The following is a 16,117-nucleotide window of genomic DNA, read 5'->3' as shown; positions in this document are numbered from 1 at the left end:
CGCTGGCGAGACAGTTCATATCTGTCATTTTTGAGTAATTTTTTCTATGTTCGGATATCTATTGGCATTTTTTAACGCCTACAGATACCCCCTCCAAAGTATTCCAGACTCATTCTTTTATAGAGGAGCATGAGATACTTTGGATAAGATAGATTTTACTTACGATCCCTTCAATGCTTGGTGGAGTAGATCGTGTAGAAGAATCTGTAAAATGGCTTCGGCTCTTGATCTTTAGCATTTTTTGACGCCTACAGATACCCCCTCCAAAGTATTTCCAGACGTATTCTTTTATAGAAGAGTCTGGGATACTTTGGATAAGATAAATTTTACTTACGATCCCTTCAATGTTTGGTTGAGTAGATCGTGTAGAAGAATCTGTAAAATGGCTTCGGCTCTTGATCTCTTCATCCATTAGTCTATTCAGTTCTTTGTAGAATAGCCAATACTTCTCCGGCACTGCGTTTATCGCTCGACCATTGTTGAGATCTTGAATTGAAGTTGGTATTTCCAGATTGATGCTTGTTTGTCTCTCGAAAGTTCGTCAGGTTATCCTTAAGAATATCAAGAGTAATATTCTCCAGAAACTTCCCGTCGAATGTAGGAAAACAGTTTAGACCCGTGTACCCATTGGAGTATCCCTCTGTATCGATTTTGCAGCGATTTCTTGGGCGATTTTGTGCGATTTTCTACAACTTTTCTGCCTCTTTTCCTCCTCTTTGTTTCCGACTTGGTTGGAGCTTTCATTTGGGGATATCTTACTCGGATTTGATAGGTTTGTTCACCCCCTTTCTCTTTAAAATTCCAAGTTCCTTTAACTGTGACCTTGCATGCACTGTTTCGACGATATTCTGTGCTATTTTGTTCAATTTCACGTTCAAAACCCTAATTTTCACGTTGGGTTTTACTGTAGATCACATATTGGTCATGTCGCCGCGTAGATCTCGAGGTTCTCGAGGCCATCCGACTGTTCAGTCTCCCGAGGGGGCTGCTCCTGTTGCCGCTTCACATGGGGGTATATCTCTTTCATCCTTTTGCAATTTTAAACACTGTATTTCTTCAATTTTATGCGTCAATACCTGTGTTTGTATGCAGATCCTCGTTTGTATCCTTTGAGATACCCTCGAGAAGAGCCGGTATCCTCCTTTGAGGGGATCGACGCTTAAAAGTGTTTGTTTTGCTTGGACAAAACACACTTCATAATACACAGGGGCGATTTCATATCATCCCACATGTATTGAAAGATTCTGGTATGCCGTTATAATGCCCGTGCATAGTAACGCATATCTCCTTTATACATATGGTAGATGGAAAATCGTCACACCTGTTATGAGATAGCGACTATATCTTATGAAGTAAGATATATCGTTTTCTCTAAAATTTTAGGACTATACTTACACAGCTTATGTGTATCTTCTGTATCAGTCCATTTTCCTTCCACGATCTTCACCGTCGATGCAGTTACGGGCCAGAGTAGTGTCACTCATTCTTATTATGAGGGGCTACCGTTAATCGAGTCTGCTCCTCAGTTCAAGTCAGATTACAGCGAAGGGGCCCGAGAGTTGATTCAACGAGGTAGTTGCCGTATTCTGCGACGGTTAATCACGGACGCAACCTTAATTTTAGAGCAGGACTCAAACCAATGTATAAGGAAACCAGACTTCTTGTTTGGTGACTCCATAAAGGATCCGGCGATTGCTTTCTGCAAGCCTGCGCAGTGGTTACACGAGGATGGTTCGTCATTCCTGTACTTGCCTTTTATCCCTCGAGAGCATTCACTGTTAAAGTTCAGGAACTTATCGGTTGGACGTGAAATGTTCTGGAGGTTAACCGAAAACCACGAACGTATTCATTGTGGTTTCATCGGGAAAGAGGTTACTCCAGGTTCCAGTGAAAGAGCTTCTATACGAGGGCTTCATCCGGGTGTCTTAGGCCAAGATAATATACCTCAGAATGAAAAGACAGCGCAGGCCAACACTGTGAAGAATCGTTTGGCTGCAATGAAGAAGAAATTACCCCACGAGAGTTTCAGATGTTATGGATGGGTCCATTATTCTGGGGATAAATGGTGGTGGACCAGAATGACTCGATATGTGTTGAACCGTTGGGGGCGAGAGTTGGCAGAACTAGGGTTGGAAGTCCCGATCCGTGCCAGCATGCATGGTCTGCAAATTAGTGTAGGTCATTTCCTCCGTTTGTTCGAGATCTACAATCCTGACACTAATACGTTCTTCACCAAGAACGGGGAGCTCGGGTTACCATTGCACGAAATGATGAATGTGTCTGGCTTGCCCATAGGCGATGTTCCATATCAAGAGTTCTTCCCAACCACCAGTCAGCTTAATAAGATGAAGGATCGGTCATCTGTGACCCACGAGACTTTATGGGAGCTGACTTGTCATTATCATATAGCTATGGCTGAAATGGAAACCAAAAGGAAGAAATCTCCCCAGATCAGCTTAAAGCAATTCGCCGATTATCTGTTCAAGAACCTGGAGGATCGATCAGAAGAGGTACGTGGATTATCTCCTTTGAGCCCGGGTGACATCAATCGGCTGTTGGAGAAAACAAACGCACAATCTTACACTTCTCATTCAGAAGATGGGTTTTCGCACGGAACTAAATTCCGCCCTTATCTGTGGCAAGCTAGTGCTCCGATTCGCCCCACTACTCTGCTGGCTGGCTTTCTGGCTATATGGTTGAAGAGATGTGTAGTTCCCCACCAGTCATCCGACGCTATGCCAATGGAAGTATTGTATCCAGCCGTCCAGTTAGCCACAGGTCGCAGATTATCCTTGCTTCCTGCTATGGTGGCGGCTATTCACAGTGGGTTACGGCAGTTAGTTTCCGCATTCACGCAAGAGAAAAAGAAACCCTCTGCCAGTATATCTGTTCCGAAACTAGAATTACCCTACACTTATTTGATGACATGGTTGGTTCTGCACCGGCCAGATTTAATGGAAGCTCCTGAGACGGTGGATCCTAGTCTTCCTCTTTTACAGATCCTTGAGGGTTGCAAATGGATCAAACATCGATGGCCGGACATCACAAGGCAGTTTAAAATTCACAAGTGTTGGGAATTCTTCCCTTGCTTCCCTCGGTTCTCAGGTACTTACAACACAACTTTACTGGATGCTGAAGACCCGAGGCAGAACCGTACCATTCTAGATGTCGGATGCTTCATATGGCTGATGAATATCCGACCTGGATATCTGTTGTTCAGGGTAAGGGACGTTTGCCACATTGAGCCCTATCTTCCATGTCGATTTGCCCGTCAATTCGGCTATGACCAAATTTATATCGGCAACCCGAATCGTCACCTTAGCTTTCGAGGTGGACTTATTGACGGGGCGAGAGCTTGGTTTTGGAGTATTGCCGGCTGCACAAATGTTAAATTCGATCTCCCTTTAGAGCGCCTCTACGGATGACCTTCCTCTTTTGTAAGTGGTTGGTTGCCGCTAATATCGTCACTCGACGTGGGAGAGTATCGGACTCGGAGGAAGAGGCAGCTCCGCGGCCAGCGACAGAGGCGACTCGTGAGGAGACTATGGTGTCGACTCGAGGAAAAGAAGCTGCTGAATCCTCGAGAAAAGGAAAGGAACCGGTTCTTCCAACGGATAGTGAAGAAGAGTTTGATAGTGAAGCGACCGAAACTTCTGAAGGGGCGGACGAGACTGATTCAAGTTCTGAGGAAGCAGCAGGTCTCCCCGACTCTTTCTTCGAGAGAGGACTTGTAAGACCTTCTGTCGCTCCGGCCCAACCACAAGCTGCTCCGAAAAAACGGAGAGAGAGAGTCGTCATGACCTATCCTAATCGGATGACGGTAGACGTTCTCAGTGGAGACGAAGAGGATGAAGAGGATACAGTGCCTCTTGCTCATAGGCAAAGATCTCAATCTTCCGCTCAAGCTCAGACTCAAGCTTCCCCCAGAGTTGAACTGCGCACTAAATATCGCCATGAAGGTTCTGAAGCACGTCCACTGAAGAGACAGAAGAAAGTTGTCTCTAAGCCACGCGTTCATCTTCCTGCTCTAGAAGAGACGTCTGATCGTAGTGCTTCTTCTGATGAACAAGGTAACTATTTTTCTTTATTGCTTTCACACTTCTTAACGTTCAAATTTATTTCATGCTCAACTTCTGTAGGGAATCAAGAAGAAGGAGAATTTCCAGCTGATGCTGTTTCTCCCGGAGGTATGGAGACTGAGGAGACCAGCTTCGTACAGCAAATGCAAGATGCTCTGAAAGAAGGACCAGCTGATGTTCCACCAACTCCGGACATCGATCCATCGGCTGCAGATACAGGTACTGATCTTTCTTCCCTTGGAAGAGAAATCCGAGAAATGAATGAGTCAGACCATGTGCCTCCTTTAATGACTTGTGCGCTTGGTCTCCTTTTAGTTAAACTAAAAGAAGCAGGTACAAGTGGTGGAGCTCTCGAATCCGTCCCGACCAACGAAGGTAAAATTAATCTTTGTCTTGAGCAAATTCGTTTAAATTTACGTGTCCTTTACGATTCAACACGTTTTGTAGATGCCATGATGCACGAATCAACTGAAGGAGAAACTATCCATGCTACTAAAGTCGACGATTTTAATGATTTCGACTTTAATCTTGATATCTCAGAGGACGACCACCAGCAAATCCTTGATTCTCTATCGAGGAAAATTCCTGATACTGCTACAGGATCAGATGTTGGAATTGGTTCAACAGAAGCAGGTCCTTCTGAGAGTAAGGCCTTAATTCCGTAAACTTCATATATACATACATATATATTTTAACTTGATTAATCATATAATTGTTCGAATTATAGGACCAATTGCTGGAACTGATACTACTATAATCATTGGAACGTTTGATCAATCGGAGGGTCGTGATCTCATGCCATGGGCAGGAACCGAGGTTGATTTGCAATTGTCAATTCTTGAACCTCAACCTTCTACTCCTATAGACCCCATGATGATAGAAGTCACCGTCACTCCCCAAATTAGCCCAGTTGCAACAAAAGCGAGACCAACTGAAGAAGTTGGTACATCAGCCGATGTGGTGTCCAGAGCTGGTAAGTTTTACCCATAACTTGTTTCAAATCTCGGATTATCATTTCATTATGCTTATCGTAATCCATTTGTTTGTAGAATCCCCTCCTAAGGAGCCTCTTAGCTTGGACCCGAAGTTCTCTGAAGTTGAGATTAAAAAGCCTTCTGACGTAGCGGGTACATCAACGGCCACTATTCTTGAACCAACTTTGGTTGTTCAGGAAGCCGGATTACCACCCTTGGGTGAACCAAGTCATACTGAGGGCTCTTCCGTCGAACTTGGTATGCTTCCGCTTGTTGTCTTGTATGCATACATATGTTCTGTACTGACCTATTTGCCCTCATTGTAGTTCCCTCATCATTATCAAATCAGATCCAAGCTCTGTTGGTCGACGGCGATCCGGATAAGGCTGTCCTCTGTTCTAATCTCCAAGGCTTCATCCCCTTTTTGAATTCTATGGTGAATCGTATTCTCTTCAAAGGATCATATTTTGAGAATTATAAAAAAAATCTCTTGAGCGTTTTATATCAGGATTCAGAGAGGAAGGGTATAATGAGTTAGCCGATTCAATGAGCGTTTTATATCAGGATTCAGAGAGGAAGGGTATAATGAGTTAGCCGATTCAATCAACGCTTATTTAGTTGATTTGAAGCGACATGTTGAACTTCTACAAGCTCTTCGTACCAACGGCATACCCTCCTATATCGCTTCCCGTATGGAATCCGAATTGCAAGCGTGGCGTGATTCCTAAAAATCAGCTAACCTCGAACTTCAAAAGCTAAGAGTCCGAAGTAATCAACTTAGGGTGAGTGTTGGCAAAAGAACACAAGCCAAGGTTAACCTACGCCGGGATTTAGAATCGAGTCGAGCGGAAATAGCTCGCTTAGAGGAGGAACTTGCAATGGCCAAGGATGCTCATGAGGTCTTGGAGTCCGAGTTGATGCAGGAAATTCAGGTTGAAGAAAACCTGTTACAGCAGTTGAACCTTCAAGATAAAATACTTGCTGAAAAAGAACAAGAGGTCGACGCGCTTCACAGTGTTGACGAAGAAGCCTTCAAAATTAAATTGGCGGCTGAGCTTGAACAGGCTTATGCATTAGAGCTTTCAAAACTTGAAAATCAGATTAGTCAATATAAACTTTTGTAATTGGAGAACATATATTTTTTGTAGTTTTGTTTGAACACTTTTGGTCAATATATTGAATCCTTTTCTCATTGAGGTTTTATTATGATTACTCATTCTTGTTTTAGAATAAATAACCATAATACTTATAGGATTTTTAGCAAATCCTCAGCCATCAACGGATTTGATATGCCTTTACCGACTACCTCGGGCTAGTATGTGAATTATCTAGGTCCGTTTCACATATAACGTTGTGCTAAAAGAATTAAACTCTTTTAGACTTTAAACTACAATGTTGAATATGTAGGCTACATGTGTTAGATGTAGGCTTATCTCTAATAAGGGATAGAGATAACATCCCCCATGTATGAACGACATGGATTTTAAAGTGTGAGTAGGTTGCGTTTCCTATATAGGACAACGAACCCGAAATCGGAGAGGAAGAATTTTATATTCTATTTCCTGGTCTCTTGTTTGTTGGTAGAGATAAACCCAAAATCGAAGAGGAAGAATTTTATATTCTATCTCCTGGTCTCTTGTTTGTTGGTAGAGATAAACCCAGAATTGGAGAGGAAGAATTTTATATTCTATCTCCTGGTCTCTTGTTTGTTGGTAGAGATAAACCCAGAATTAGAGAGGAAGAATTTTATATTCTATCTCCTGGTCTCTTGTTTGTTGGTAGAGATAAACCCAGAATCGGAGAGGAAGAATTTTATATTCTATCTCCTGGTGAAAAGGAAACTTAAAGTGGAATCTCCACTTAGAGAATCTAGATTGGTTTGAATAATCCTAACTGTCATAAGGTTTGATTACTCAATTCAAAAGTGGACCTTTCGTTCGCAAAAATGAATCGAAAGGAGATTTTGGCTGTGGTCCTAACTGTAGTAAGGTTTGACCAAGTGAGTGTTTTGAGACGATTCTAACCATAGGAAGGTTTGATCGTTCCATTTGTGGGCCTCTCGTTCATTGAAGGAGTCGAGAGGGGATTTTGGTTGTGGTCTTAACTATTTAAAGGTTTTGACTCATTGAGGAATTGGAGTAGGGTGTAAATAACAATGAGTTCGTTGATTTGCACAAACTACTCGGTGGGAAGTTTTGATTTCAAACATAAGAATTTGACACAAAATAATTTGTTGACTGATACGGACTGATGACTATTGGTTGATCCGATCAGTGAGGGTTTCATGGTGTGAGATTACAAATTATCGAATCCCCTCTTCCATGATTACATTACAAGGTTTTGCTGAGGGAAGATTAACTGTCATTAAATCTCATCTCAACAAAAGTAATATGAGGATCTTAATTATTTTTATAACAATTAAGAATAGATTATTCACATGATCAGTCTTCATTTAGAATAATCAACTGATATCGGGTTATCCTGAAATATCCCATATAGGATTTTCTAGAAACTTCCCGTTTTACGTAAGTTATCCTGAAAGCATTACGGATAATACTTTTTCAGGAACTTTCCATTGATTGGCATCATCAATTTGTTGCCATCCTGAGTAATCAGGCGATAAGCACCGTTTGAATAGACTGTCTCTATCACGAACGGTCCTTGCCATTTAGGTTCAAATTTGCCTTTCTTCTTAGAAGTGAGAATCATAGGTCTTCGGACGGTGAGGACCAAATCTCCTTCTTTAAAACTTCGTTGTCGGACCTTTTTGTCAAAAGCCCGGGAAATTCTAGCTTGATAAAACTCGATCTGTTGTTGAGCTTCCAAGCGTTTCTCATCTAACATCTCTAATTCCTCGAGACGTTTTTGATGATGTTCTTCCGTCGTCATACCCGTTGTGAGAGCGATACGGAGGGAAGGAATCTGTATTTCTAATGGGGACAGCTTCACACACCCATATGTTAAGGCATACGGGGTGGTTCCGGTTGGCGTACGGACGGTGGTACGATAAGCCCATAGGGCTTCACCGAGTTTATCATCCCAATCTCGTTTATTGGTTTTTACCAATTTTGCCAGAATTTTGATGATAGTCTTGTTAAAAGCTTCGGCCAATCCGTTAGCTGTAGGATTATAAGCAGTCGATGAAATGTCTTTAATCCTGAATTTACTGCAGAACTTGATAAATGCGTTGCTGACGAATTGAGGTCCATTATCGTGCACTATTCACCTCGGAACACCGTATCGATATATGATATGGTGTTTGATAAATTTGATCACATATAATTTGCATGTAATTGACACGCTTGACATCGTCGGGCGTAGTCAACCGCATCCTTTACCATAGTCGGCTAATAATATCCAATTCTCCTAAGTCGGTCACAGAGTTTCGGACCAGGTTGATGTGCATCGCACGTCCCCTCATGCGCCTCTTTGAGTGCTTGTTCTGCTTCTTTGCCGGATAGACAACGGAGTAAAAGACCATCGTATGATCGTCGATACAACGTTTGCGCTGTGGCGTTGTAGTAAAATCTCGGCGCTCTTCGCCGAATCGATTCCCTTTCTTTTACATCTTCAGGCAGTATACCATGTAGGACGTAGTCGATAATGGGAAAATGCCAATCTCGAACTTCGGGTTCGACTCCTGTCGAGTATGCTTCTTTAGCATTTGAATCATAGATTGGAACAATAAGCTGGTGAGTCCTCACTATAATCAATTGTTCTGTCTCGGGAGGCTGAGCCAAGGATACCGACAACGCCGCCAATGCATCTGCATACGCGTTTTGGAGACGTGGAACGTATTCGATGAAAAATTCTTCAAACGAGCTTGCCATTTCGATGGCCACCTGGTGGTATGGAATCAGGTCATGATTTCTGACTTCATACTCTCCTCGAATCTGATTAACTACCAGTTGAGAATCTCCAAAAGCTTCAAGGTATTCGACCCCCAGCTCTTTGGCAAAATTAAGTCCAATTATCAGTGCATTATACTCGGCTACGTTATTAGAGCATGGTTCGGTCAACGAGTATGCTCTAGGTAAGACATGCTTTCCCGGGGAAACTAAAATGACACCCACTCCTGAGGAGATTTTAGAACATCCGGGTGCGCTCGCCACGTTGGTTGCTCGGGAAGCCCCGTCGAAGTATAATTGCCACACTTGTTGATGTGAGGTGGTATTAACTTCGTGAGTTTCGTCCGGCAGGTCGTCGTACAACTCAACTACATCTTTTGTAGGATTTTCCGCTAAAAGATCGCAAATAGCTCTTCCTTTAACTGATTTTTGTTGCTTGAAGTACAAGTCATATTGCGATAAGAGTAAAGACCATCTGGCTAAACACTAATTCATGGAGGCCGGTTGGGTCATGAATACTCGGATTGGGTTTATGTTAGAGATGACATAAATTGTCTGTCCAACTAAATAATGTCGCATTTTCTGAATCGCGAATACTAGTGCGAGGCATTCTTTCTCGATCATTGGATAACGAGATTCAGCTCCAACCAGTGTACGACTAAGATAATACACAGCTTGTTCGTGACCGCTATCGTCGTCTTGTGCGAGTAATGCACTTAACGAATGGCTCGTCGCTTTGACATAAATCAAAAACGGTCTGCCTGATTTCGGTGCAACGAGAATAGGTGGATTCGCCAGATATTTCTTAATATCTTCGAATGCCTTTTGGCATGCTTCATCCCAAACGAATGACACACCTTTCTTTGTGAGTTTAGAGAACGGTTGACATTTTCCAGACAGATTTGATATAAACCGACGGATATATGCCAATCGACCTTGCAACCCCCTGAGTTCTTTAAGATTCCTCGGTGGTTGTAATTCATGTATCGCCTTCACTTTATCAAGATCAATATGAATCCCTTTTGTGGTAACGACGAATCCTAGAAATTTACCGCTCGACATTCCAAGGAAGGATTTAGTCGGGTTCATTTTTAGCTGATGAGTTCTCATAAGCTCGAACATTGTCTTCAGATCGTTAATATGGTCGTTTTTATCACGACTCTTAACGACCAGGTCATCAACGTAACATTCGACGGTTTTTCGGAGGTGCTCTTGAAAGATCTTCGTCATTGCTCGTTGGTATGTAGCACCGGCATTCTTCAAACCGAATGGCATAACAGTATAACAAAAGACACCTAGGGGTGTTCTGAACGCTGTATGTTTTTCATCATCCGGGTGCATCTTGATTTGATTATACCCAGAAAATCCATCCATGAATGACATTCTTTCAAACCCGCATGTGTTGTCAATGATGACGTCCGTAATCGGTAGAGGAAAGTCATCTTTGGGGCAGGCCGTATTCAGATCTCTAAAGTCAATACAGATTCTGATTTTTCCGTTCTTTTTAAGAACTGGAACGATATTGGCCAACCATTCAGGATGTTGTTCTTCTCTGACAAAACCCGAATCAATTAATTTCTTGACTTCAGCTTCTATTGCCTCCATAATCTGCGGACGAAACCGTCTTTGTTGTTGTTTGACAGGTTTTGCATCCGGTTTAATGTTAAGGCTATGCATTGCTACATCTGGGTTGAGTCCCGGCATATCTTCGTAGTTCCAAGCGAAAACATCGATATACTCTTTAACGAGGGCGATTAGCTCCTCTTTCTCATCTGGTGGAAGATCACCGCTAATAAATATAGGCTTCGGATTATTTTCGTCACCCATGTTAACTTGGACTACTTTATCCTCTGTAGGAGGTTCTCTTTGCTCAAATCGATCACCGTATTGGATATTCATGTAATGTATCCAAGGATCTTCCCAAGTGGGCAACTGATCGTCTTCTTCAATTGTGGAACTTTCTCTAATGCTCACATCAGAATCCCAAGTTGAAGCATCGGATGAATGCCCACTCTTATTTATTAGTTGGCTAATAATCTGTTGGCCATATTCGTCATCAGATGATGAAGTATAACCTAAACCCTTTTTATGACTGTAGTAATTATCAGGTCTCCCTTTTGGTACATAGGCAGGACGGGGTGGAACCCTAACACCTTGACCAAAATGAAGACCTTCACCGAGCGAGAGGTTATAGCTTTAGTTCGTCATATAATCATTCACTTGTGAACTGTACCGAGAGAAATGTCGCCCGGGTTCCTCATCATCTGAGTTAGTGTCTAAGAAAAGATCAGGAATTGGGGATGCATCCCCTTTTCCAAAGATTATTTCTTTTTCTGAGTTAGTGTCTAAGAAAAGATCAGGAATTGGGGATGCATCCCCTTTTCCAAAGATTATTTCTTTTTAACCCCCTGTCTTTGCAGGTAGTATTACGGTTGTTCCGGCTGAATTTTGTAGATATTTCGTCGTTGTGCAGGACGAGCGAAGTGGCATATGTAGATTAGGATCGTCATACAATTCCTGCATTACATTATCAAGACAACGCGAAATTTCTGCATTACATCATCAAGACAATGCGAGTACTCTAAATCATGATTTATTATTTCATCGGCAAGCTGCCAGTTACAACTTTCGTCCGACGATTCATCACCGTCAAGATCGATTACAAGAGGTTCAATGTCATTTAGTACAAGACCTTCACTATAATCGAGCCCGGCTTCGGTATCAGCTTCTTCTCCGCTGTCCGTGCCATGGGCCGATGGTTCAGTTTCGGACTCAGCACAATAAAGAAGGGAGTCAGTAAAGTAATTTTCTAACCCCTTGAATGGTTGCTTATCCGCGACCACCGTCTTGACCTCCTCATTAGTGTCAACATACTTCAAACACTGATGGAGGGTGGAGGGAACTATAAGATTACCGTGGATCTATGGACGACCCAACAGTAAGTTATAAGAAGTCTCCGCATCGATCACATAGCAGGTGACTTCAGACTTTAAATCTCCGAGTTAACACTTCCCCCGGATATTTCCTAACGGTCTTGACCCGCTAGTATTGAACCCATAGATAACCGTCCCTGTGGAGGCTAACTTGCTGGCGGGGATTCCGAGGTGGTACATCAACCGAAGTGGCATGATGCTAACAGCGGAACCCGGATCGACTTGGATCCGGTTGACAACGCTCGAACCGATATATCCAGTAAAATATAACGGTCTATCATGCTTTGAATTCCTGACTTGCATGTCTTCTTTTGTGAAGGCAATGCAAGGAAATTTGGTGGCTGCCAGATTGCAATGCTATCTGAGTGAGGAATACTGCAGAATCAGCCAAAGCTTCTTGTAAAGCTTCTCTGGTTTCTTTCGAGAGGCGCAACAACTCGTATAGCATGATCCTTGCTGGGATATTAGCCAACTGAGCCATGACATCGAAACGGTATGGTGCGTTCGAGCTTTCCGGTCTATCTCGTCCAATCGGTCGGCTGAAACAAGACTGCTTCGGAACTTGAACCTCTTTGTGTTGGGGTTCCTTCTCTTTTTGCTTAGCCGGTTGTTGAGGCTTTTCAGCAGCTACTGGAGGAGTTGCAACTACCCCCAACTCTTTCAGAGTTGTAGCATTTGGGTCAGAGGTTTCAGGATATTTATAATGGTATTCATTCCCACCTCTTGTAGCGAAAACTTCCTGTTCCCCCTCAGAAAGTGGTAAAGCTGCTATCTCCTCATTGATGGTTTGCACCTTGACCTTTGATACTGGCTCTGCTTGAAACCAGGACAAAGGAACCGATCCGAAGCTAATAGAGACCGCGTTTGCGCCTACCTTCTTCTCCTTTGGCTTCGGTGTCACAATACCAACATCAATCAATGTTTGAATTTTATCCTTTAAAACATAACATGTCTTAGTAGGATGGTGGACCCTTCTGTGATATGCACAATACTTTGGGTCATTGATCTTCGTTGCTTCTTCTTGGTTTGTGACCGGTGGAAGCTTGATCTTGTTGTTCTCTAACAAGTATTTGAAGATGACCGGAACTTCATCATCTTTGAAAGAGTATTCCTTCGGGAATCTGGGCTCCGAAGTCTTGGGTTGTCTCGGAGGCTGTTGATTCTGATTTGGTGCCAACTGGAAGGACGATTGCTGCGGTTGTTGTTGCGGCGGCTGTTGTGACGTTTGATGTGCGTCCACAGCAGCTACGGACCCTCTTCCTCTGCCTCGAGGGTTAAAGTTCTGCTTTTGATTTTGATTCTGATTATTAGCTGGTGGCAAACCTCGCTCCAAATTCTTTCTCTTGAGGAAGCGTTCAGCTTGTTCACCTCTTACTTTCATCTCTTTCCAAGTTTTAGAGGGAACAACCCCCACCACTTCTAATACATCCAAGGACAGGTTATTATGACATGTTTGCAGAATAAATTCTTCTGTGAGTGGATCTCTGCAGTTCACCGCTTTGTCCCGGAATCGTTTGACAAAGACATCGACCGATTCCCCATCCTTCTGCTTCTCATCCAACAACGTGCCAATTGAGACCTTTGTGTCGTCGTTGAAGAAATTGGTGAGGAATAATTCTTTCATATCCTCCCAGCTAGAGATACTCCCAGGTTTAAGGCGTCGGTACCAATCGAAGGCAGGCCCGTGAAGGGTTCCTACGAATGACTGGACCATCAGGGCTTCGTTCCCGGATATTGCGCCGAGATGCGACTTGAAATAGATCAAGTGCTGAGTGGGTGAACCCCTGCCATCAAAAGGAGTAAAGTTAATCAAATTAAATTTTGGGGGATAAAGAATCAAGTCCCACTCCCTCGGGTACGGGTATGGAATGCTCGTTTTCTTCACTTTTTGGGCCGTCATCAGAGTGTTAACTTTGCTCTCGAGATCATGCATCTTCTTATCCTCTTCCTCGCTCTTCTTCAAGTAAACTTGCAGAGGTTGAGTGGATGACTTGGTCGGACCGCTTCCGGTATTGTCTTTATCTGGAGGAGGATCATCGAAGATAGTCCCATCCTCTTCATTACGCCGGCTGGATTCTGCTCTTTAGCTTGATTCCGGTTGATGTTGTTGAACCTGCAAATCTCGCATCTGCTGCATAGTCAACTCTATCTCGGTCTTGAACTCAGCTCTAATTTCTTCGCGTTGTTTAGCCAACGCTTCTTGTAGTATGTGAGCCAGTTGATCCGGCGTGATTGTAAATGATTCTCTGACTCGCCCTACACTGGATGCGTACTGTCTGAAGCTACAGCAGAACAAGTGTCTGACAGTTCTTCATCTGAAGATAATCCTTCGTGCATCCTTTTGTAGTCTCGACGTCGGTTGGCTCTTCGTTGCAACCGTGACATTCTTTGAGAGAGACCCCACTCAACTCTCCCTCCCGGAGAGAAATCAGGGTCAGGGTTGACAGACTGTTGCCTTCCTCTGCCGGTCATATTAATAGTGACCTCAGGGAATTCATCTTGTTGAATTGTCGGTTTCTTCTTGTTGAAACGCCTCATTTTGGGTCTTGACGTTTCATTGGAAAGCCTTTGGAATACGGAGACTCTTGTTGAATCATTTTTTGAGCATCCGCATTCTGTCAGCACCACCTTAATGAGTCTCTCGCAAGCGCAATGAGACTCGTTTTCTCGAACAATCCTTTTTCTTGAATTATTTCTCTGATAGTATAGCTCATTACTATTATGATTTGAGCAACCTATCTGTGGTTTCTGAACCTTGTTAACATGCACAGGACGACTAGTTGTCGCCACTGAGCGATCCAAGGTTAAAATTTTAAATACACCCCCATGGGGGTGTGGAGTTTTCATAGGTCCTAAACGAGAATGAACTGGTATTCTTTCGTTCTGGACTTGTGCAATTCTGACAGGAGGGTGTTTATGACCCCCTGTATATGAAACCACTACGGGTTTATTTACTGGACCTGGGTTTTCTTTGACTGGGGCTTTGCCTTGATCGTCAGCCGAAGGACCGAGGCGATCCGTCATGGTGATCTTAAATTTGGATAAATCTGGGCTGACCCAGGGTTTCACCGGTGATGCGGTAGACGGGCCCGGAATAGATGCTTGCGGCGTCTTCGGCATCCAAACTCTACGATTCTTCGGTAGCTTTTCAGACACCGTCTCCTTCTTGATTCTTTGTGATTGTTGACGAAGAGCGCGAGCATGGGCGGCCTTCGCCTGATGCCTTTGTATCCGTTCCTTAAGGGTTGAGCGAGCCCTTTTGACGAGGGTCCACTCCTCCGTCGTAAGTTGTGCAGAAATGTGATTATTTTGCCGTTGAGGCAACTGAGTCACTTTCTGTTTCCTCGACTCTAGGTCCGCATAGTAATGGACCCCATCGGTTTGTTGCATGGCCTTAGCCAATTGACGAGCACGGCGCTGGCGCTGTCTCTGACGAGCTCTCTTCGTCAGCACCGGTGAGCTATTGATCAACGACTCCGTAATGGGTATAGAGTCGTTTTGAGCAGGGATGTTACAGGCAGATTCCTTAGCGACGATCGGGCAAGAATCTTTGCCTGCGGCCTCCGTTGGAACTGCAGACTTGAAAGTTTTCTTAGAAGACGAAATTTCGCAGATGAGGATGACAAATACTCTTCAAACTTCGCCTGATCGAACTCGTATTCGATCTCTTCATTGACAACGATCTTGATCGGTTGCGACACCGCGGCCTCGGCAGCGAGGCCGCTGGCTCCCACTGTGGTCGCCAGATTGTTTTCGTCAAAAGTTGCTTCCATTGATAATTCTATTGAACTTCGGTCGTTTACAACGAATTACAATGAAAAAATTAGAAAATTACAACTCTTGATAAACTAACACAGAAATCGTTTATCGGATCCTGTTTTTGTGGGACTTTGCCTGTGCCGGGAACGCTTTGGTTTGTGGACCGCCGAATCACAGATCATGAAGGGGGTTTACTGATTCTGACTTCGTTTATCGAAGTGAGAACTTAAAACGATATCTTATCAAAGTAAGATAGTCGTTCTTCTTAAAATCAAGTCAAAGCTTAATTTCAAGGAGTTACACGAAAACTCTAATCTGCTCTCTCTGCTCTGGATTGCTCAAAAATATGCTCGATCCTCGTCAGAAGTGACCCTAGGGGGTATTTATAGCCTCAGGGGTCTGTAACTGAAAAAACTCAACAAAACAGTGAATTAGTACGGCGAGACAGTGTTTATTGTCTCGGCGGCCGAGACAGTGTTTGCTGTCTCGACCCGCGAGACAGTAAATACTGTCTCGGAAAAGGC

The 16,117-nt window shown here is 43.5% G+C and overlaps 1 protein-coding gene across 1 annotated transcript in view; it reads left to right on the top strand.

Moving 5' to 3' along the window:
* The window catches only part of LOC109834588, a 12,922-nt gene continuing 2,736 nt past the window's right edge, over positions 5,932–16,117 (top strand). Inside the window, exon 1 of the mRNA XM_020402623.1 lies at positions 5,932–6,157. Within this exon, the coding sequence (XP_020258212.1) occupies positions 5,932–6,157 (226 nt within the window). The remainder of the gene's footprint in view (positions 6,158–16,117) is intronic.

This window comes from Asparagus officinalis, chromosome 3, assembly GCF_001876935.1.
Source record: "Asparagus officinalis chromosome 3, Aspof.V1, whole genome shotgun sequence".
Classification (NCBI taxonomy): domain Eukaryota; kingdom Viridiplantae; phylum Streptophyta; class Magnoliopsida; order Asparagales; family Asparagaceae; genus Asparagus; species Asparagus officinalis.
This window is presented reverse-complemented; position numbering and strand designations above follow the sequence as displayed.